Source organism: Physeter macrocephalus, chromosome 16 (assembly GCF_002837175.3).
Source record: "Physeter macrocephalus isolate SW-GA chromosome 16, ASM283717v5, whole genome shotgun sequence".
In the NCBI taxonomy this organism is placed as follows: Eukaryota; Metazoa; Chordata; class Mammalia; order Artiodactyla; family Physeteridae; genus Physeter; species Physeter macrocephalus.
Window position 1 is genome coordinate 33,962,875 of NC_041229.1, and position 25,464 is coordinate 33,988,338.

At 36.8% G+C, this 25,464-nt stretch overlaps 1 protein-coding gene across 1 annotated transcript in view; it reads right to left on the bottom strand.

Annotated features, from left to right (window-relative positions):
- CNTN5 (contactin 5) overlaps positions 1-25,464 on the bottom strand; it is a 1,454,884-nt gene that overhangs the window by 795,112 nt on the left and 634,308 nt on the right. Inside the window, exon 3 of the mRNA XM_055091393.1 lies at positions 20,079-20,203. Coding sequence (XP_054947368.1) covers positions 20,079-20,133 — 55 coding nt within the window. The 5' untranslated portion in view covers positions 20,134-20,203. The remainder of the gene's footprint in view (positions 1-20,078; positions 20,204-25,464) is intronic.

Sequence of the window (25,464 nt, forward strand, 5' to 3'; positions counted from 1 at the left end):
TTTCAGGTAGACTGCCTATTTCCTCTTCATTTGTTTGGTCTGGTGGGTTTTTACCTTGCTCTTTCATCTGCTGTGTGTTTCTCTGTCTTCTCATTTTGCTTAACTTACTGTGTTTGGGGTCTCCCTTTCGCAGGCTGCAGGTTCGTAGTTCCCTTTGTTTTTGGTCTCTGCTTCCAGTGAGGAAAGTTGGTTCAGTGGGTTGTGTAGGTTTCCTGCTGGAGGGGACTAGTGCCTGTGTTCTGGTGGATGAGGCTGGATCTTGTCTTTCCGGTGGGCAGGTCCATGTCCAATGGTGTTTTTTGGGGTGTGTGACTTTATTATGATTTTAGACAGCCTTTCTCCTAGTGGGTGGGGTTGTGTTCCTGTCTTGCTAGTTGTTTGGCATGGGGTGTCAATTAAAAAAAAATTAAGTAATTTTTAAAAAAAGAAAGAAGAGAGCAACCTATACACAAAAAAATCACACACAGAAGCATACACATACATACTCACAAAAAGAGAAAAGGAAAAATATATATATATTGTTACTCCCAAAGTCAACTGCCTCAATTTGGGATGACTCGTTGTCTCTTCAGGTATTCCCTAGATGCAGGGTACATCAAATTGATTGTGGACATTTAATCTGCTGCTCCTGAGGTTGCTGGGAGAAGTTTCTCTTTCTCTGCTTTGTCCGCACAGCTCCTGGGCTTCAGCTTTGGATTTGGACCCGCCTCTGCGTGTAGGTCACGTGAGGGCATCTGTTCTTTGTTCAAACAGGACAGGGTTAAAGGAGCAGCTGATTAGGGGTCTCTGGCTCATTCAGGATGGGAGGAGGGAGGGGTACAGATGCAGGGTGAGCCTTTGGTGGCAGTGGCTGGCCTGATGTTGCAACAGCCTGAGCCACGCCTTGTGTTCTCCTGGGGAAGTTGTCCCTGGATCACGGGACCCTGGCAGTGGGGGGCTGCACAGGCTCCTGGGTGGGGAGGTGTGGATAGTGACCTGTGCTTGCACACAGGATTCTTGGTGGCTGCAGCAGTAGCCTTAGTGTCTCATGCCTGTCTATGTGGTCCGCGCTGATAGCCACGGCTCATGCCCATCTTTGGAACTCGTTTAGGCAGCACTCTTAATCCCCTCTCCTTGCACACCACAAAACAAAGAAGCAAGAAAAAGTCTCTTGCCTGTTTGGCAGTTCCAGACCTCTCCCTGGACATATTCCTGGCTCGCTGTGGCACACTAGCCCCCTTCAGGCTGTGTTCACGCAGGCAACCCCAGTCCTCTCCCTGGGATCTGACCTCTGAAGCTGAAGCCTCAGCTCCCAGCCCCCACCCGCCCCGGCGGGTCAGCAGAGAAGCCTCTCGGGCTGGTGAGTGCTGGTCAGCTCTGATCCTCTGTGCCGGAATCTCTCTGCTTTGCCCTCCACACCCCTGTTACTGTGCTCTCCTCTGTGGCTCCAAAGTTTCCCTCACTCCTATCCCCTGTCTCTGCCAGTGAAGGGGCTTCCTAGTGTTTGGAAACCTTTCCTCCTTCACAGCTCCCTCCCACTGGTTCAGGTCCCATCCCTGTTCTTTTGCCTCTCTTTTTTCGTTTTTCTTTTGCCCTACCCAGGTATGTGGGGAGTTTCTTGCCTTTTGGGAGTTCTGAGTTCTTCTGCCAGCATTCAGTAGGTGTCTGTAGGAGTTGTTTCACATGTAGATGTATTTCTGATGCATTTGTGGGGAGGAATTTGATCTCCATGTCTTACTCTTCCACCATCTTGAAGGTCTCCCTACTTACTTCTTTTTTTTTTGCCGTACACGGGCCTCTCACTGTTGTGGCCTCTCCCATTGCGGAGCATAGGCTCCAGACGTGCAGGCTCAGTGGCCATGGCTCATGGACCTATCTGCTCCATGGCATGTGGGATCTTCTCGGACCAGGGCACAAACCCGTGTCCCCTGCATCGGCAGGCGGACTCTCAACAACTGCGCCACCAGTTCTTCTGCCAGCATTCAGTAGGTGTCTGTAGGAGTTGTTTCACATGTAGATGTATTTCTGATGCATTTGTGGGGAGGAAGTTGATCTCCATGTCTTACTCTTCCACCATCTTGAAGGTCTCCCTACTTACTTCTTTTTTTTTTGCCGTACACGGGCCTCTCACTGTTGTGGCCTCTCCCATTGCGGAGCATAGGCTCCAGACGTGCAGGCTCAGTGGCCATGGCTCATGGACCTATCTGCTCCATGGCATGTGGGATCTTCTCGGACCAGGGCACAAACCCGTGTCCCCTGCATCGGCAGGCGGACTCTCAACAACTGCGCCACCAGGGAAGCCCCCCTACTTACTTCATTTTAAATAAAATATCTGCCAAGCATGCAAGCTTGAATAACAGTTCATAACTTCTGCACATTAATCCAGTAAAAACATCTATTTGTTCTTAATTCCATGCTTTCTCTAAACATTAAGATTAACCACTTGTAGATACGCAAGTCATACACTCTCAATTTATTTTCCTAACTGTGAAGAGTCCATTTAGAGCATATGGCTGTGGAATATGAGTGTTTGGGGGGAATGGAGGCAGATTGTGTATTGAAGGATAAAAGCAGGGAGAGCTAGGGCTCTCTGTGCAAAATGCTAGTACCTTTCTCTCTGCTTTAATATACTTTTCCTTCCACTCATTCAAATACACTCAACACCTCACCGTCCACTTAAGCCCTGTCTTTTCCTGAAGTTTTTTGGTGTGAATTAATAAATGTGCCAGGAGAGGGTCTCCAGAAGATCTCTAATGCAATTATGATTAATATTAGGACTGCTTTATACCATAGAGCCTCCTGGACATTTTTCCTCCCTCAGTGTAGTTCCTGATTTGTTCATCAGTCCAAATGTCTATAACCTTAGTGAACAAAGAATGTGTAGGATGTGTTTTCCTCTGGTTTATCCACAGCATCCAGGACATTGCCTGACTCAGAGTAGCATTTAATGCTTTTTTACTGGAAGAATAATACCAACGAAAGGCTACTAGCAGGTTTGTATGTCAATAAGGAGAGAATATCCAGTGATACAAAATGAGTTCATGATTGAAACTGAAAAGTTTTATTTTTCTCCAATCACTGACAGATTTTCCTTCTGCTGCCCTAGATGACATTCTCAATGAGTCATCAGCTTTCCATATATTTTAAGGTATTAAAACAAGGTATGCTTTGGTAATTGTGACTAATTTTTGGTATACTAATATACCCATCCTTGCCAAACCCAAACTTCAATCTGTCATCCCTCTTCTCCCCAGATTAGGTTTGCCCCGTGAAAAGGAGACCTGAGGTAGGGCCAAAGTGGAGTTTTTTTTTCCTGTTATCCTTTCTCCTGACGAATCTTTCAGATGTTGTTGGAAAGATCAAGGCCAAAAATGTTAGTTGACTGGCACTGTTGTGATACTGTCACCAAGGCTATCTGCATGTCAGATGACAAAATGCTGATTCTCTGTTGGCTTACACATGATGGTTCTTTATAACCCATCATGCTGCCCAGTTCCTGGATGTGACAATATACCCTCTGACTGATGTCCTGTGCTGATGCCTCCCTCCCATTTCTAGCCTCTAGGAGGCTACCTCTTTTTCTTTTTCTTAGTTCATCTCCTGTTACATGGCATTGACTAGAATCCATTGAGATGGGTCAAGCCCAGCCACCTCATCAGGATCAACTTCTGTCCCCCAGGAAGTTCACGACTTTTGCCCTTCCAAATACTAGTACTTAGTGCATCCTCTGTGAGCTTTGCATCTCATTCAGCCTTCAAGGGTAACTCTTATCAGCTTCATGACTTTAAGTAACAGGAGTTATTTTCTATACTCTGACTACCATATCACCCACCTTCAAAGTCTAGGGAAAACACCTCAGGCTTTCCAAAGATTTTTCTAGCATGTTCTGCTCCATCCCTCTCTTTGTAAGGGACATCTGAGTTTCTGTAGCTTAACAAGTATTTAGTGGTGGAGTGAGAGACAGGTCTCTTCTATTGCAGACACTCCCATTGCCACAAAGAGTTGCCCTGGAGCCTTCTCTCTTGGCTTGAGGAAAATACTTTCTTTCTTTCCCCTTCGTGATGGGAAGAGAAAACTCACTCCACTTCTGTCAGCTTTATATAGTCTGATGATTTTTTAACTTCTTTTAACTTTCCTTAAATTTCTTATTGTCTGATTATTTAGGCAGAACTGTATTTGGCATCTTCTAGTAAATAACACACCCATGTGTCTAGCAACATTTCTTTCAAATATTGGGACACAATGTCTATTCTCAACTTTGAGGCTGTAGTAAAAGTTCTGAGATGATTGGAAAACAATATTAGAATATAGAAGGAGATTTAAAATAATATAGCCTAAGACGCTGTGTCACAAAGAAAGAAATGAGGAAATTCACAATGTGTGGCAAAGTTTAAATTAGTACACGGCCCTCCTAATTCTAGTCTATTTCCCCCCAAATGCGTTATTTTGCATTCTGGAGGGAATCATTCTGAAAACTTATAGGAAACTTTATTTAAAACAAGGTTCTGACCAAACAGAATAGCTTCATAGAATGGAATCATCTGAGTTCATGAAAAGACCATTTTTATAATCAGACCTATTTTATTGCTCTAAAAAAATAAATCTCCTGGGATGGAATCTGAAACAGATTAGGTTCTTGCCAATTGATGCTACATAATGAGATTCTAGTGCATTATTTTTCCCGAAATCATTGCATTTATTTGACAATAACAACTGTTTGTTTCTTAAATTCAATATTCCATCATAGTTTGCCATCTTTAATTTCAAACTAATCTCTTTTTTGGTCTTTATTTCTATTGTTGGCTCCACTCTTCTCCCACATGCTGGCTCAAAATAGCACACTGGAGGATCTTTTATTTTCTCCTCTTTTGTCCCTTATGTCCAGTAAATGTCAACTACACTGGATGTATCCATATATTGTTTCTAACCTCCAACCTATTCTTTCCATTCCCAATTCTTCTACCTATAACTATTCACCATTCTCTCATTTGGTATTCCTCTATTATTAAACATCCTCTGTTATTAAAAACATGATAAAATAAAATTTAAAACTTGTAACTATTCCTTAAAGTCCAGCTTTCAAAATCATAGATTTAAGGATTAGAGGAAAAATTGATATCATCTGATCGAGCAAGCCCTTTGATGCTAAAATTATCTTTATATAATAATCATTCAGCTCATGCCTGCGAACTGACAGACTCTCTTGAGATACAGTCGATTCTACCACAGACAGACACTGGTTGCTTAGAGTGATCTTCTTTATAGACAAATTAATTGTACATCTCATTTTACTATACTTTGACTGGTTTGTCCCTTTGGATTTCTTTAGAATAAGTGTAAGCTGCTTATATATAACAAATTTTTATCTACTTAAAGATAACAGTTGTTAGCTAGACCTTTAAAAAAATCTGTCTTTTGAGCTGAGATTCTGGCTTATTTGCCATATGACAATTCTTTCTTGCTACATGAAATAATAAGCTGATGCATCTCACCAAGATATCAGGATACTGAAAATGATATTTATATATGATACATCAAGGGGAAAAAAAGGTTATTTTTTTCAGTCTTTGCATCTTGTTTTATGCCATGAGCAATTATACTTGTTTGCTAGACAATATACAAAGGTCAACTCTCAACATCCCAAATACAGAAGATAATCTGCAATTGAAAGCCATTACTGTTAATCTAGATATAACAGAGGCAGGTCAAATCATTCTGTAAATCATGACCAGATTCTGTAAATCATTCTGTAATATAGACCAGGGTCTATACCCAGAGTTAACTACAAAAAATCTTTTGCCTACCTCTCCTAAGACATTTGTATATTGGAGTTCTGAATATTTTACTCATTAGCTTACAAAAGTATCCATTAATTAATTCAGGGAAGATCTTGCAAAAAGAAGGAAGTTTCCCCTGAATCTGGTCAAAAATTACCTTAAACATTAGCTGAATCTTTAATTTAGCTCTCATTCCTTTAATTTATTTTATCTTTTCTATTATAATATGATTTCAAATTTTTCCTCATCACTTGTTTTCCCTCCACTGAACACATTCTTATTTACCGATGTTTCCATAATATGATCTAGCCTAGAACTGAACATAATACTACAGTCATTGTTAGCAAATAGATGCAAAGTAGATCTAACCTCTCCCTTATTCTAGACATTGTTAATACAGCTGAAGATCATGCTAACTCCTTTTTGGTAAGCACATACCACTGCTGACTTCTAATGAAATCAATAAATAGCCATTGAATACTTGCAGGTCTAAATCCTCATTGCTGTCTTCTTTCTTCCAGACTTTTGCAGTGGTAACTTACCTATTCTCTTTGCCTACATTCTTTCCCAAGCTCTAAAATATATTTTTTTGTAAAGAACCTAGTACAATCTTTTAACATGTTATCAAGTTACATCTCTCCTCTGCTTAAAGTATGATCTGGTCATTGCCTCTCTATTTTCCCTTATCACTTTTCTTGTCATATACTCTCTTCATCCATATTGGTTTCCTCTCTTCTTCTGTATTGATTCTTTTTCAAACACAGTAAGTCTGTTTCCTCTTGATGACTTGACACTGTGGCTGAAACACTTTCTCCCAGATATTCACCTGGTTTCCTTTTCCACTTTTATTAGGTCTTTCCTTGGAGACCTACTCAGAGTGACCTTTCTTGATCATCCTGCATCAAGTAAAATCTTGCTACCCCATCTCCATACACATCACTTACTATCCCTTTACTCCACTTAATTTCTTTATAAGAATTATCCTTTTTAGGTCTTGTGTTATTTCATTTCTTGCTAAGTTGTCTCTCTTCTCTCCTAGAAAGTGAGTTCCTTAAGGACACAAATTTTGTCTGTCTTGTTCACTGCTATATACTTGATGAACAGAGCAATATATAGTAGACACTGACTTAGTATTTGTTAAATTAACAAACAAATAAATTGGACTGAAAGATATTTGGAATTTATTAGGCCACTGGAACTGAGAATGAGATTATTTTTTAAAATTCCTTTTATCTCTGTAATCTCTATCCCCAATACACAACATCTTTGACACATTATATATGCCATGCCCACTTGGAGCTTTTTATACACAGCTATGATATTTTTTATAAGACAGACCAAACCATAAATAAAACAATGCTGCACCAAAAGTTCTACTGAATCCTATTTTAAAAAAACAGTTACTATCTTCAGAGTTATACTGAAACAAATATGGATCCAGGCCCCAATTTGAAATAGCTCTTCATCAATTTAGACATTAAATAAAGACAGCTCTATGTCAGCAAAGATATTATCAGCTAGTACATCTCTCTGAATCACTAGAAAAGGGCAAGTAAAGAGTATATAAGCCAAGTGTCCTCTTGGGGAACTCTAGAACCTCTTGAAGCAAAATCTGCCAGAATATGTGCTGAGTAGAAATGGGTGACATGAGGCCAGAGAAGCCTGATAAAATGCATGGATAATTTAAAAATTTTACCTAATTTATTTTTCTCTGCTTTATTTTTTCATTTCTTTTTTTTTCCTCTTTATTTCTTCCAAATTTTTACTGGCTGTTTTCACAGTCCCCTAAACTAACCTAAGATAATTGCTACTTCTTTAACTCAAGACTTCAGAATGTCCAGACAAGGCTCAGCATAGTTCTTGGTATTGAAAAAAATATCAGAACTTTTGTTTGAAGGAAGGTTTTTTGTTTTGTTTTGTTTTGTTTTGTTTTAATTACAAATTCAATTTCACTAATAATGATTAGTCTGTTAAGAATGTCTATTTCTTCCTGATTCAGTCTTGGCAGGTTGCATGTTTCTAGAACTTTGTCCATTTTTTCTAGGTTTTCCAATTTGTTGACGTATAACTGTTCATAGTGTTCTCTTCTGATTTTTTTGTATCTCTGCGGTATCAGTTGTTATTTCTCCTCTTTCATTTCTTATTTTGTTTACTTGGGTCCTTTGTCTTTTATTCTTGATGAACCTGGCTAAACATTTATCAATTATGTTTATCTTTTCAAAAAACCAGTACTTGGTTTCATTAATCTTTTCTGTTGTTTTTTGGTCTCTATTTATTTCCTTTCTTATCTTTATTATTTCCTTCCTTCTGCTGACTTTGGGCTTTGAGCTTTTTTTTTCTAATTCCTTTAGATAATGTGTTAGGTTGTTTATTTGGGATATTTCTTGTTCCTTGATGTAGGCCTATACTGCTATAAACTTCCTTATTAGAAGTTCCCATACATTTCTGTTGCATCCCAAAGACTTTGTAAAGTTGTGTTGCCGTTTTCATTGTCTCCAGGTATTTTCTGATTTCTTCTTTGATTTCTTCATTGACCCATTGATTTTTTAATAACATGTTGCTTAGTCCCCACATGTACTACAAAGCTACAATAATCAAAACAGCATGGTACTGTCGCAAATATAGACACATTGATCAATAGAATAGTATAGAGAGCCCTGAAATAAACCCACACAGTTATGGTCAAATAATTTATGACAAAGGAGGCAAGAATATGCAATGGAGAAAAGATAGGCTCTTAAATAAATGATGCTGGGAAAACTGGAGAGCTTCATGTTAAATAATGAGATTAAAACATTTCCTCACATCATATACAAAAATAAACTCAAAATGGGTTAAAGACCTAACTGTAAGACCTGAAACCATAGAACTCTTAGAAGAGAAAATAGGCAGAACATCCTTTGACATAAATAATAGTGATTTTTTTTGGATCTGTCTCCTAAGGCAAAAGAAATAAAAGCAAAAATAAACAAGTGGGACCTAATTAAACTTAAAAGATTTTGCACAGCAAAGGAAACCATCAAAAAAAAAAAAAAAGACAACCTATTGAATGAGAGAAAATATTTGCAAATGATAAGAAAAATAAGGAGTTAATATTCAAAATATATAAACAGCTTATACAACTCAATATTGAAAAAATAAACAACATGATTAAAAATGGGCATAAAATTTGAATAGATATTTTTCAAATGAAGACACACAGATGGCTAACAGGCATATGAAAAGATGCTCAACCATGCTAATCATCAGAGAAATACAAATCAAAACTACAATGAGGGCTTCCCTGGTGGCACAGTGGTTGAGAGTCCACCTGCCGATGCAGGGGACATGGGTTCATGCCCCGGTCTGGGAAGATCCCACATGCCTTGGAGCGGCTAGGTTTGTGATCCATGGCTGCTAAGGCTGCGCGTCTGGAGCCTGCACTCTGCAACGGGAGAGGCCACAACAGTGAGAGGTCTGTGTACCGCAAACAAAACAAAACAAAACAAAACCTGCTTGGAATGAAATTCAGTCATGTCAGATGTGAAAGTTGTCCCAACTTGTGTGGGTGTGTTTGAGGATGTGTCTGTGTGTTTCCTTTTGCTCTGCCTTTACTTCAGTTCTAACCTTTGAATTGAAAGAGGGAACGGGCCTCTTTCTAGACTGTAAACAAAACAAAACTACAATGAGACATTACCTCACATTTACCAGAATGGCAAACATCAATAGCAAATGTTGGTGAGGGTGTGGAAAAAAGGGACACTGCTGGTTGGAATGTAAATTGTTGCAGCCACTGTGGAAAACACTATGGGAAGTTCCTCAAAATACTAAAAGTAAAACAACTACCATATGATCCAGAAGTTCTACTCCTGGGTATATATCTGAAGAAAACAAAAACACTAATTCAAAAAGATATATGCAAAAAAAATATATATATATGTACCTCAATGTTCATAGAAACATTATTTATAGTAACCAAGACATTGAAACAACCTAAGTGCCCGTCAATAGATGAATGGATAAAGAAGATGTGGTATATATATAAAATGGAATATTACTCAGACATAAAAACTGAATGGCATTCTGCCATTTGCAGTAACATGGATGGACCTAGAGGGTATTATGCTTAGTGAAATAGGTCAGACAGAGAAAAACAAATACTGTATGTTATCACTTATATGTGGAATCTAAAAAATAAAACAAATGAGTATATATAAAAGAACAGAAACAGATGCACAGATATAGAGAATGAACTAATAGTTACCAGTAGGGAGAGGGAAAGGAGGATGGGCGAGATAGGGGTATGAGATTAAGAAACACAAACTACTATGTATAAAATTGATAAGCAACAAGGATATATCATACAGCACAGTAGAATATAGCCATTATTTGGTAATAACTGTAAATGGAGTATAATCTATAAAAATATGGATTCACTGTATTGTACAACTGAAACTAATATAATGTTTTAAATCAACTATACTTCAATTAAAAAACACACACATCAGAACGATCAGGTTAGAGAATACAAAATCATTCATCCCTTTTGGATGTTTTCTAACCAGAAAGTGCTATAACCAGAAGCATAGCTTATGCACCTCTTAACAGAAGAAACCAATCAAACAATGAATTGTTTCCTTTAATTCACTTAAAAATAGGTACCTGTACTTACAGAAAATATTATGCTAGAACTTGTGTATGAAACATCAAATAAAATAGGTATCACCTCTGTTTTTATAGAGCAGATGGCCTTATAATTTTTTATTTAAACATGTAAAAATAATAATTGCAAAATATGCAAGTGCTAAAATGGAAAAATCATCACTTAAAACCAAATTTATCCCTGATTGTCACCATTTGGATGGTTCCACCATACTCTAAATCCACAGTCAGTTAAGGTCATGCTGCAATCATAGCCAGCATCATAAACAGATCATTAGGAATAATTAAGTTATCTGACAAATTTCAGTGTTAAAGCAACACTGAGAATTAGAATGGAAAGCATTTTTTCAAATGCTAGAAAGAAAAATTTATTGTGTTGACATCTATATCGAATAAATATTACCAAATATAGAAGTTGATGACTAAATTTCAAGCAATCTATAGTTATATTGATTAATGGTTAGAAAAATAAGATGTTCCCAAAGAGCTAAAATAAACATAAAATTATACAGCACTTAACCCTTTTCCATTCTCACAACTAATTATATAGGGTTTATTTTACACATGGTATATTTACAGAATTTGTGTCCTGATAAACCTATACAGTTTATTTAAAGTCAAGGAGAGGAGAAATTTTTCCTTGCATTTGTTCTGCATCTCAACTGTGTCCAGCTTTCCTTGGTGCTCAGTGTATGTAACTGTCTCTCCATTTTACAGACAGAATTGACTTGTATTTGAACCAGTGAGTTACAAAAAAGTAGCTGTTTTCTTGATGACAATGGCTCAAGCTAATGCATGGGGGCAGCTCCCCAGAAGCTCATACTAAGCAGTAAGACAATCTCTGCCATAAATAAACATATTTCACAGTAGTACTACTGTGGTAGAAATTTATCTCTGTTTAAAGAATGATACTGTGGACATTCATTTACATTTTCTTGTGGGCACTTGATACAATACAAATTCTTTGAACATTATTTTAAAATAACAGAGAGAACCAATGTAGTACATGATTAATTTTTTATCAACAAATATTAGTCATCATTGAAAATAATAATGCCAGTCCAGAGTAAAAAGTATGGGATAACTTTCATGGCACTTTTTAGATTACAACATACTTTGATGTATAGTGCTTACTCCTTAACCAAACTCAAGGGGAAATATATTTTTAATAATATTTTATGTAAGATAAATAACATTTAGATGACAATAAATTAGTTAATTCTCTCTTTAATCTTCAAAACACTGAGAACACATATTTATCCTCAATTCTCTAGGATGCTTTCTTTAGTTGATGGTTTAATTTTATATCACTCCAGGAAGTGCTGACAATTTCAGATAATTTTTAACATTTCCTTTGCCTTTAAGATAAAAATAACAAAACTCTCTAAATTCAGATGACGCACTCCCCCTCCCCCTGCTGCCCTCCACCTTACTCACAAGGAGAAATTAAATTGTATTCTGATTAATTACATGTCTAATACCACCAGTGCACAGCTGATAAGAGTCAACTTGGTTTCCTGCACTGAGGTAGGCTCCATTATCATCAGGACTTCCTGGGGGACCAATACAATGTGCACATACATAATTTCAAAATGATCACAGAGGAGCCATAATCCATTTCTCTTTCTCATCTGCAGTAGCCAAGTCAGACTTAATATTATCAGGCACCTGTTTTCAGTAACACTTTTGTTTTCATTTCCTTTTAAAGTTATTAGGCAGCACTAGCTGACAGTGACAAAGTTCTTTGCTATTTACCACACTGCCAGTAAGAAGAAGGATAGTATTTGTATAAGCTTATCAATGACAGACATTCTCTGTTTAATAGTATATCATCCTCTTGGCAGAAGGAACAGGCTGTCACCTTTCCAATAAAATGGATTTAACCCAGTGGAGGAGAGTGGGGTCAAAATAGAGAAAAAATGCCTTATTTGCAGGCTTGTTTTTGAAGCAATACAGCTTATATTGAAAGCATCTGAAAGTAACCCAAGGAAAGTAATTAGATGTACTTATGGAGGAAGGAGGTCAGTGTAGCTCTGAGCAACTGGATTTCCTCTTTTGCCTCCCCTTCATGTCACCTGCTATGTTGAAAGAATTGCTGTAGGAGGCAGCGTTCTCATTATTCTTCCACTAGTCACCCTCTATATGATGTTGGGCATATGACAGAACCTCCCTGAGCCTCATCCCTATTGAGAACAAACAGTATTTTACTTGCCCAAGTACAAGGAACTGGACCTCACAATCTCCAAGTTATTTTTAATTCTAAGATTTATAAATGCAGTTAGAGAAATATATTTTTTTCATTTTAGAAGAGATATAAATACATCTAGCTTTAATAAATCTAATTAAATATTATTTTAAGTTATAACTTTGATAGAAATATATAAATAGAATTGTGATGTTGACAAATATAAGCTGGTACTGGGGAGTGCAAAAAGAACACTTTCAAAACTTTTCAAACAAAAGGGTGTGTGTTAATGAGTCTAATAATAGCTGCTGTCTACCTATTCTAATAATACATATTAAAATTAATATTTGTATATGACAGTGTTCTATAAGGCTATTCTATTACATTTCACAGAAAGAAATCTATTTGTAATAAATATCATTGTAATAGATTTCACCCATTGTTAAACATTTCAAAAAAAACTAGCCATATTTCAAAAGGAGTATAATGAGTAAGAAATCCATTGAATAGGGTATTCTGTATAACACAGCAGAAAAATTTAAACCCTTTAGCTTTTGTTGCTGTTATTATTTATTTATTTCAACATGGACACTGAATGAAAAGCAATTCACAAAGAACCTTGAAATGCCAGTCAAGTTGCTTATAAATCCTGAACCTTATTTTCTCCTTCTAATCATTATCTCTTCACATATTTGGAGGATAATATATCCTTGAAGAATCACGTTTAAAGAATATAATAACATGGATTTTGGCACAGTAGAAGTTGAAATGTTGATGCTTCTTGTCACATATATGTTCATAACTAGGCTTTAGTAATTATGATTCCTTCCCCAAATGATTTCACACATTCTATCATGAAAAACTTAAATTTTATTGAACTTAATTAATTTCATATTGATAAATATAGTTTGACTGATTTTTAAAGCTTTTTAAAGCTCAGCTAATGAGGTTATTAGATCACAGTGCTCTCACTGTCACTGTTTCTGAAATAAAGAAATTCCATTTTCTTTATTGTTAACTAAAAGAGGATTGTTATTATTTGCATGTAAAACATTTATAAATATCAATAAAGATGTGGTAGAACTCAAAATTGAGCATGGCTATTTTTATTGCTTTATGCACACCTTTAAACCACTTTACTGAGGTATGATTATAATAAGCTGTACATATTTAGTGTATACAACTTGATGAGTTTGCAATAAGTATATACCCATGAAACCATCACCACAACCTATGCCATAAACATATCCAACTCCTCCGAAAGTTATCATCTGCCTTCTTGACATTATATTATTTTTATTGTTATTATTGTTATTAGTATTATTATTATTATTTAGTGGTAAGAGTATTTAAAATAAATAATATTTACCCTCTTAGCAAATTTCTAAGGGATACCATTTATATGAGGAAGCTAAAATAATCAAACTCATAGAAGCAGAGTAGAATGGTGGTTGCCAGGGGCTGGAGAGAGGGGGGAAAGAGGGAGTATTAGTCAAAGGTACACAGTTTCAATTATGCAAGATGCATACTTCCTACAGATCTACTATAGAGCATAGTGCCTATAGTTTGTAATACTGTATTGCATATTCTTTACACTATGCTTCTCCAGCTATTCTCTTTCCAAGTTCAAATATACTTTTCTAATCCTTGAATCCGCTCTTGGCCTATGTGGTTTGCTTTTGTCAATGAGACATTAGTAAACATGACAGAGAGGCTTGAACCATGCTTGCAAATTGGCACCTACCCTTTCTATTGCTGTACCTAGGAACCCGCAACCACAGCCAAGAGCCTGGGCTGGACTACTGGATGATCAGAGACATAACCAGGTCATTCCCACTGCCTTTACTAGCAGGAGACAGTAACCAGCAGCATGGGTGAGACCACATGACACCATCCAATCCTATTCTTTCAACCCTCATGGGAAGTTTTAGAGATCAGCTGAACCTGCCCAAATCAGAAGAACCACCAAACTGACTTTCAGAATTGTAAGAAATAATATTTTTGAATTTTTTGTTTAAGTTAAAATATTTGAGGATGATTTGTTATGGAGTTAAAGCTAATTAACACAATATACAATTGACATGTATTTAATCTATTATGTGGATTATATTTCTACAAACAGTAGTTTCTCTAACCTTAAAACACACACCCAGAAATGTACAGATTAAATTCACTCCTTCCTGAATTTCTCTTTTCCAAGTTATTTGTCATTTTTTTCTCTTTCTCTTCCTCAGCTCAACTTCTCAGAAAACAAAATTTATAGTAATTGTATTATTTTCCTCCTCTGCTAATCATTTCACAGCTCATTAGCATAAGACAGATATTCCCACTACTTCGTTAAAGGCAATTATCATTAGCATTAAAAGGAAATGTTTTTAATACTAATCTCATGTAACCTTCCTACAGCATTGCCACTGCTGACCACTCCTTCTCAGAACCTGTTCTGTTATCACTCTTTCCTAGAATTTCCCCCAACTCACCATCCATGCTTTTCAAGCTATATTTTCTCTTGCCCCTAATTCATGCTTCTCAGAATTTCTTCCTTGCCTTATGACTCATCATTACCTACATAATCCTTGGGTGATTATTTTCCTCCCAGAGTTTCAAATTCATCTATACAATAATGAACCCCATAATGAACCCCAAATTTACTTTTTTTTTTTTTTTTGCTGTATGCGGGCCTCTCACTGTTGTGGCCTCTCCCGTTGTGGAGCACAGGCTCCGGACGCGCAGGCTCAGCGGCCATGGATCACGGGCCCAGCCGCTCCGCGGCATATGGGATCTTCCCGGACCGGGGCACGAACCCGTGTCCCCTGCATCGGCAGGCAGATTCTCAACCACTGCGCCACCAGGGAAGCCCCCAAATTTACTTTTAACTCAGTCATCTTTCTTACACTTTAAACATCTCCATCTGAGTGTGTCACAGATATCTGAAGCTCAACATGTGCGTTATTGAGTTCAGTATTTCCCCACTCTGAATTGCACCCCTTACTTTATTCAGTATCCAAGCAAATGGCAATATCATCTACTCCATAAGCAAATTGAGACCCTTGTTATTTCCTCTAAAACAAAATATTTATCATTTACCAACTTCTATATATTTTATTGCCAAAAAACGTTTGAATCTGTCAGCTCTTGATGCCCTTCTCTACTGTTATGCTTAATCCATTTTGTTTCCATAAACCCAAACCAGTTTCCACTTTTATTAATATCTTATATTAATATGGAACATTTGTCACCAATAATGGATGAATACTGACATATTATTTTTAACTGAAGTACATACTTTATTCAGATTTCCTTAGTTTTTAAATATATTTTTTTTCTGTTGCAGGATCCTATCCAGGGTAATGCATTATATTCATTTATTATGTCTCCTTAGTCTCCTCTTTCTGTGACAGTTTCTCCAATATTCCTGGTTTTTGATGACCTTGAAAATGTTGAGGATTACTGGCCAGGTGTTTCATAGAATGCTCCTCAGTTGGGATTTTTCTGATATAGGGACACAGACTTTAGGAAGGAAAACTACAGAGGTGAGGTGCCATTCTCATCACATTATATCCTGGGTAAATGCTATTACTGTTAGTGTTGACCTTGTTCATCACTAGGTTGATGTAGTCCTTATCACTTTCCTCCACTGTAAAGCTACTTTCTTTATTCCGCTTTTTTATTCTGTACTTTTTGGAGACACGTCACTATGTGCAGTCCACACTTAAGGAAGGGGGAGTTACATTCCACCTCCTTGAAAACAAAGCATCTAAATAAATTATTTGAAATTCATCTACATGGGAAATTTGTCTATTGTTTTCATTATTCAATCACTTATTTATATCAATATAGACTTTTAAATTTTATTTTTGGTGTTGTAACTCAATACTTCTTTATTTTCTTGCTCAAATTTTTCCAGTTTGGGCCATTGGGAACTCTTTTTTTTTTTAACATCTTTATTGCAGTACAATTGCTTTACAATGGTGTGTTAGTTTCTGCTTTATAACAAAGTGAATCAGTTATACATATACATATGTTCCCATATCTCTTCCCTCTTGTGTCTCCCTCCCTCCCATCCTCCCTATCCCACCCCTCTAGGTGGTCACAAAACACAGAGCTGATCTCCCTGTGCTATGAGGCTGCTGCCCACTAGCTATCTATTTTACGTTTGGTAACGTATATATGACCATGCCACTCTCTCACTTTGTCACAGCTTACCCTTCCCCCTCCCCATATCCTCAAGTCCATTCTCTAGTAGGTCTGTGTCTTTATTCCTGTCTTGCCCCTAGGTTCTTCATGACTTTTTTTTTTCTTAGATTCCATATATATGTGTTAGCATACGGTATTTGTTTTTCTCTTTCAGTTGGTTCCTTTGTCCCTTTGACATTGGTTCCTCGTATGTTTGTTTTTTGTTTACTGGTTTGTTTGTTTTAGCACCTCCTCACTTTCTGGTGCAAGATATTCTAGGCTGATCAAGTATATTTCCTGCCCCAGTCCTAGAATCAGCCATTTCTCTGAATAGCCCTGATTGTTTTAATTGGAGAATTATATTAGAAACCAAGATCTTGGCACTTTGTGTGCTGGTTTCTACTGCAATACATTGCTTCTAGTCCTTCTCAGATGACAGAGAAAAATAAATATATGTGTGTACACCTAGCCATGTATATATACATATCTATGAATACTTTTCATATGCAACTATATGTATCTACATTAAGCTAAACATGATTCATATTGAAGTCTCCAACTCTAATCCATTACCACATGGATCATTCTAGCCTTCTTCTCTTGCTTATCTGTAACCTCCCACTCCATCAGTGAGACAATTGGCTCCCACCATCCACCATGCATTGACTTAATTGTTCAATCCCATGCATAGGGGTTTTAGAGTTGCTAACACAGAGAAATAAAGTTCTTAACTAGAGTACAGTGTCAAAGTACAGTTTTTTGTTTGTTTGTTTGTTTTTGCCTTTAGGTTTACAGATTCATTTCCAAAGTTACTAAAGTCGGTACCATTTTTCCCACACTCCCCTAAAGTGGAAGTTGTTTCATACATTTGTAATACTGTTAGATTCTTTGTCACATTCTGTGTTTCATCCAGGGAGCCTCTAACCTGCTAGATTATTATTTTTTTAAATTTATGTACATTAAGGTTTACTCTGTGCTGTAAAGTTCTATTGGTTTTGATAAATGCATAATGTTATTCTTCCACCACTACAGTATTATACAGAATAGTTTCACCAAGCTGAAAAATGCCTATGCTTCCTTCACTCATTTAGTCATCCCCTGACCCCAACCCCTGGCAATCACTGATCTGTGCACTCTCTATAGTTTTTCCCTTTGCAAAAGGTCATATATATATACAATCATACAGTATGTAACCTACTCAGACTGGTTTCTTTCACTTAGCAATATGCATATAGTATTCATCCTGTGTTTGCATGACTTGATAGTTCATTTATTTTTATCACTGAGTAGTATTGCATTATATGGAATTTCTATGGTTTATTAACTTATTGAAGGGTATCTTGGTTATTTCTAGCTTTTGGTGATTATTATTAAAGCTCTTATAAACTTTTTTCTGTAGGTATTTTGTGTGCCATAAATTTTAAAATCAGTTAGGTAGATACCTAGGAGCCAAATGCTTGATTAGATGGTAAGACCAGTTAGCTTTGTAAACACTGCCAAACCATCTTCCAAGGTTGGCTGTACCATTTTGCCTCCTTACCAGCAATTAATGAACTTCCTTGTTTTCTGCATCCTCAAGAGTAACTGGTATTGCTTTTACTTCCTTTTTTATTTTTCTGGATCTTAGCCATTCTGATATGTATAATGGTATCTCATTGTTGTTTTAATTTTGAGTGCATTTTAAATATAAGGCTGTATATTCCTGTGAACGGTGTCAAAGTTTCATTGCTCTGAATAGCCAGTTTTTAAACATAAGGTTGGGTAAGAGTTCTATATTTTCTAGTTAAACACACCCAAGATAATCCTCCCATTAAAAAATGAATAAATAAAACAGAGAAGAAATACAGTCTGGGTCTTCTCTTATTTCTTCAATCGGTTTTGGTTCAAATAGCATCAACAATATAAAATGTGCTTATGACCTATGGCTTAATTACCCACATTTTCTATAATAATAATCAAGTTAGTGTACAAAATAGGTCCTGTTATGTAATACTCGTAGTCAAATAACAAGGAAAAAAATAATAATAAAATAAAATAGTAAATATTGAATGTAAGTATTACCAAGTAACAAGAGCATAATAAAAGCCATACTTCTAGAATAATTCGTTAAATAAGGAGGTAAAAGTGGAGAAAGGTTTTGAAAATAACTATCTTTGATAAGTGGTCCTTTCAGTATCTAATCAATTTTATTTAAACAGCTATCTACAGCAAATAAATTCATGTTTTAAAAATCACTAATATGTGTATATATGCTTCATATTAAATGCAGATGATTAAAAATCAGATTCCATGTAAAAATTAGAAACGTCCTTTGTTTTTGACTTTTTTTGTCTTTTTCTATAGTATTTGAATAACAACTTACCTCCAGACTCAGCACCTTGTTTCATTGGAAAAAGCAGCACCTAAATTCCCTTATGAGCTGCAAATCTAGGCATCACAGATACCAACTCAAGCTGAGTATTTTTGTCTTTCCACACCATTATATAATACCTCCTTTGAAGTGACTGTTTATTTTGGGGAGATAAGTTGGGCCAGCAGATGAAAATAAAACTTTGGTGCAATATTACAATCTATCACTCTTCCTCCACCTAGCATTGTCAGATTAATATATAAAAACACTGGACGCCAGTTAAATTTAAATATTAGATAAAATAGAATAACATATTGCATGGAACATACTAGAAATAAAGTAATTATATGTTGTTTATTTGAAATTCAATCTTAACTGAGCATCTTTCATTTCATCTTGCAAACCTACCTCCATTCCCCTCAGTTACTTTATGAGTTCAAGAGGAGAATGACATTGAGAAGATAAAAGAGAGACCAGATCATCATGGAAGATGGTAATACTGCACAGAAAGAATGTAAGATAGGATAAAATATTCAAAGACTCTTTATTTCTTTTATAAGTAACCATAATCATGATAAACCAGGATGTTCATTTAACTTTCACTGTCTCTGAAACTATTCACTTATTTTTCATGTTTTCACAAATGTCTCTACCCATATTTTATAGAGGTATATATATATATATATATATATATATATATATATATATATATATCGATGGTTTAGATTGTGAATGAAAGTCAATGAGATGGGATGGACACTTATTTTGTTAACATTTATATGGTATTTTTATAAGTACCTTATTATACGTGACTTTTTGTGGTGCTAACAGAGGTTTAAGGGTTGTTTTCTCTTTTTTGTTGTTGTTGAAAGGATGAATCCTTATATAAATTTAAATGAACATCTGAGGATATAGTTAATGAAGACCTTTATATATTTTTGTTATTTGATACGTAAGACGGGTTTTTTACCTGAAAGACACCCAGTGACTGACAGAAACAGAATAAGTTTCCAAAAGGAGGCCATCCTTGGTGACTAGGATCACCTGAGTCTCAGTGTATTTAGCAGCTCTGACGTTTCTTCATTAAAGAATGCCCTGTTGAGACAGATAACAATTTTCAAAAACAGAGAAAAGAAAATAAACAAACAAAAAGGCAAACAAACAAAAACCAAATCAAAAATCTCATAATAAAATGATAAATAACTTTCATTGCAAACGTCAGATTAATATATACTTGGACATTGACAACCATAATAAAGTTTCCATTAGAATTAATTTAATGCACAACAAAAAACTTCGGAAAAGTGATAAACTTTCTCTATCACATTTACTTATATTGAATACTCCCTTACAGATAATAAAAACATCAGGCTCTAATGGGATGATTTTTCCTCACAGGGAATGTATAACAGTTATATTTATTACGTTAGACAAATTATTGGACTAGAAAAATAGGGTAGAAGAACCAGTTACATCAATATATACTCCTCTGGTCTAGAACATAAGTAATTATCAGTTAAGCAAGTGATTTTACACATTGTGTCTGTAGCTCATTTAAATCTCCACAAGGAATTTTTCTCATTTAATTATTAATGTCAACTGCCTTTGTTTATAACTTCTGTGATTATCTGTACTGTGTTATAGTTCCCTCCTTCTGTGAGTTATTTTCTCAGCATCCTTTGCTAGCCACAACCTAAGGGAAATAAGGATTTTCATGAATATTTAACATTTTTTGTCTAATGCCATTTTTATAACAATAACCAGTATAACACATTAATGTCCTTTGATTCCTTTATCTGTCCTGAAAGATACAATAAGCATAAAAATACTAAATTCTAGCATGAAACTTAACATGGAAAAACTTGACAAATGTGTACTAGAAATTCCTATAATAGACAAGTAACTTCTGAGTTTTCAGGTGTCAGTTACTGGTGTCCTTCTTGGCCAAAAGCCACTAAATTGAGAAATAATTGTACAGTGTGTTGATGATTTAAAATAACAATTGTTTCTTTTCAACTTGTTCCTCCCAATAGACTTAGAGGTTCAGGTTATTTCTATCTTTTAGGAAATATCTTAAAAATATAGACAAGCATTTTTCCCCTAGTAAGGTCATAATTCAATATAGATGTACCCAATGAGGGAAAGCTAGTTCCATTTTATTTATATTTTAAAATCTAAGCCTTGAAAACTTACTTTAATTACAAAGTTAGGGATTACTAATGAAAAAGAAAGTTAATGTGTTAATAATGGTTGATTCACAGACACCCCCTTCAAAAAAGATATTTTTCATCATCTTTTTTCTTCCAAGTAAATATCAGAAATAAATACAATTTGAAGCACAAAAAAGAACTTATCACTACTTTTCACAGTTTAAAACATTATTATTTATACACTGCCTTTTACCAGAAAGGAAAAGAAGAAAATCAGCATTTCACACATAACAATTAGAGACTTAAAGTTGCTAGAAAAACAATTATGATTCATGAAAACTGCATATTTAAATTAGTGAATTCTCAATCCATTGATGAAATTGGCCTTTCACAGACTGTGAGTTCTAAGACATTAATGCAGTTTTGCTGAACTTTTTTTGATGAGCTTCTGCTCAGTCCACGTCCTGAAAACTGGTACTTTCCCTATTTACAATCTCTTATGTTGTCTTAAATATTCTTCATCAACAAATGAAAATATTTTCAGAGCACTTAAATGTTATACACTGGGAATGTCAAAGAGAAAACACACATGTGCGTGACCGTGCTCATACACATACACACATACACAGAAGTTAACCATAGGCTACAAGCCAAATAAGCAGGACAAAGTAAGTGTAGCATAGATACAGAGCTATCAATAGGGGAATATATTCGTAAGGATGACAAGAGTTGGGAATAGTACAGAAGCATCTTTAGCAAAAATTCAAGAAGATATTGAGCTTAGACAGATATCTTACTTTTGGAAGGAACAGCCGTGAGCACATGGATAAATAAGTCCCTATCAGAGAGTGATCCACACCGAATAAATCAACACAGAGTAAAGGACAGCCAGCAGCCAAGATAGACAAGGCTATTTTAGTAAGGGTTCATGGAAGACATTTCTGGTAAGATGACATTTGGGCTCAGTATTCATGTTTTCAACATGCCATTGTAGAATAAGCCTTATATTCCAGGCACATTTTTTTCAATTCTCAAATAAAAATAGTACATGAATTTTATAACTAAAATAATCCACTTTACATTAAAGCTTTTTCAAAGAGAAAAAAGCCTGCATGTGTGTGATTGTGTGTGTGTGTGTGTGTGTGTGTGTGTGTGTGTTCATTTTCAAACATCAGTGCTTGGTCCTTAGGGCCTAAATGCAAAAAATAATACTTCTTCCAAAGCCATTCTTTTTAAGATGCCTAACTGAGATTCTTTCTTTTTACTGGCTTATTTTCTTCTCATTCTCTCTCTCTCTCTCACGATCACTCTCTCAAGTAAAGAAAGAAGTAAATAAAATAATCTTTAGGTTCTGAAATATGTAAATTTGTATATGCTTCTCTTGAAAAGAAAATTATTCCATGACTTTAATAAAATCCTTGTATCAAAGTAAAAATATAATATAATTAATCAGACATACATTAAGGTCCTACTGCATGCCAAGTTAAATTATAATCAGTTAATAAATGTTACCAAAGCATATTAAGATGTATATTTTAGAAATACCTTAATGGAAACTGACAGTTGTACATTAAACTGTTATTTATCAAGAGACGGAAAAGTCAGAACTACTAACTTGCATACTACTAATTGGATATATTATTATTATTATTTTTTTTTTGCGGTATGCCGGCCTCTCACCGTTGTGGCCTCTCCTGTTGTGGAGTACAGGCTCCGGACGCGCAGACTCAGCAGCCATGGCTCACGGGCCCAGCCGCTCCGCGGCATGTGGGATCTTCCCGGACTGGGGCACCAACCCATGTCTCCTGCATCGGCAGGCGGACTCCCAACCACTGCGCCACCAGGGAAGCCCGATATATTATTTTTTAAAAAACAATTTTTAAAAGAGCTTATTTCAATGTTTAGAATATATACCAATCATCATCTGTGATAATCAAATTAGCTGTATGAAAGGACATATTACTTTGCATTTTTTCCTGAATTATTGCAAATATTTGCAAGTAAAGTAAAATAAATAGAGCATCGTATTAGTACTAAGTCATAAATTATAAACAATACATGGGGGAGACAGAGAAGATGGTGGAAGAGTAAGACGTGGAGATCACCTTCCTCCCCACAGATACATCAGAAATACATCTACACGTGGAACTGCTCCTATAGAACACCCACTGAAAGCTGGCAGAAGACCTCAGACCTTCCAAAAGGCAAGAAACTCCCCATGTACCTGGGTAGGGCAAAAGAAAAAAGAATAAACAGAGACAAAAGAATAGGGACGGGGGCTTCCCTGGTGGCGCAGTTGTTGAGAGTCCACTTGCCAATGCAGGTGACACGGGTTCATGTCCCTGTCTGGGAAGATCTCACTAGCCGTGGAGCAGATAGGCCCGTGATCCACGGCCGCTGAGCCTGCACGTCTGGAGCCTGTGCTCTGCAACGGGAGAGGCCACAACAGTGAGAGGCCCGCATACCACAAAAAAAAAGAAAAGAAAAAAAAAAAAAAAGAATAGGAACGGATGGGACCTGCACCAGTGAGAGGGAGCTGTGAAGGAGGAAAGGTTTTCACACACTAGAAGCCCCTTCACGGGCGGATACTGCAGGTGGCAGAGGGGGAAGCTTTGGAGCCATGGAGGACAGCTCAGTAACAGGGTGTGGAGGGCAAAGCAGAGAGATTCCCTCACAGAGGATTGGTGCCGACCAGCACTCACCAGCCCGAGAGGCTTGTCTGCTCACCCACTGGGACGGGCGGGAGCTGGGAGCTGAGGCTCCAGCTTCGGTCGGATCACAGGGAGAGGTCTGGCGTGCGAACACAGCCTGAAGTGGTTAGTGCACCACGGCTAGCCGGGAGGGAGTCAGGGAGAAGTCTGGATCTGCCGGAGACAAGAGAAATTTTCTTCCCTCTTTGCTTCCTGGTGTGCCAGGAGAGGGGATTAAGTGCGCCGCTTAAAGGAGATCCAGAGATGGGCGCGGAGCTGCCGAAGAGACAACAGACTTTTTCTTCCATCTTTGTTTCCTGGTGCACGAGGGGAGGGGATTAAATGCACTGCTTAAAGGAGCTCCAGAAACGGGTGCAAGCCATGGCTATCAGTGCAGACCCCAGAGATGGGCATGAGATGCTAAGGCTGCTGCTGCCACCACCAAGAAGCCTGTGTGCGAGCACAGGTCACTCTCCACACCTCCCCTCCCGGGATCCTGTGCAGCCCACCACTGCCAAGGTCCCGGGATCCAGGGACAATTTCCCCAGGAGAACGCATGACGTGCCTCAGGCTAGTGCAACGTTCTGCCGGCCTCTGCTGCTGCAGGCTCGCCCTGCATTCCGGGCCCCTCCCTCCCTCCAGCCTGAATGAGCCAGAGCCCCCGAATCAGCTGCTCCTTTAACCCCATCTTGTCTGAGCGAAGAGCAGACGCCCTCGGGTGACCTACATGCAGAGGCGGGGCCAAATCCAAAGCTGAACCCTTGGAGCTGTGCAAACAAAGAAGAATAAGGGAAATATCTCCAAGCATCCTCAGAAGCAGTGGGTTAAATCTCCACAATCAATCTGATGTACCCTGCATCTGTGGAATAGCTGAATAGACAATGAATCATCTCAAATTGAGGAGGTGGACTTTGGGAGCAAGATATATTATTTTTTTCCCCTTTTTCTCTTTTTGTGAGTGTGTATGTGTATGCTTCTGTGTGAGATTTTGTCTGTATAGCTTTGCTTTCACAGCACTATGAGACTAGATATCAATTACAGGACAAGATCTGTAAAAAATTCAAACACATGGAGGCTAAACAATACACTACTGAATAACGAAGTGATTACTGAAGAAATCAAAGAGGGAATCAAAAAATACGTAGAAACAAATGACAATGGAGACACGACAACCCAAAAACTATGAGATGCAGCAAAAGCAGTTCTAAGAGGGAAGTTTATAGCAATACAATCCTACCTTAAGTAACAGGAAATATCTCAAATAAACAACCTAAACTTGCACCTAAAGCAATTAGAGAAAGAAGAACAAAAAAACCCCCAAATTTAGCAGAAGGAAAGAAATCATAAACATCAGATCAGATATAAATGAAAAAGAAATGAAGGAAACAAGAGCAAAGATCAATAAAACTAAACTGGTTCTTTGAGAAGATAAGCAAAATTGATAAACAATTAGCCAGACTCATCAAGAAAAAAAAAGACTCAAATCAATAGAATTAGAAATGAAAAAGGAGAAGTA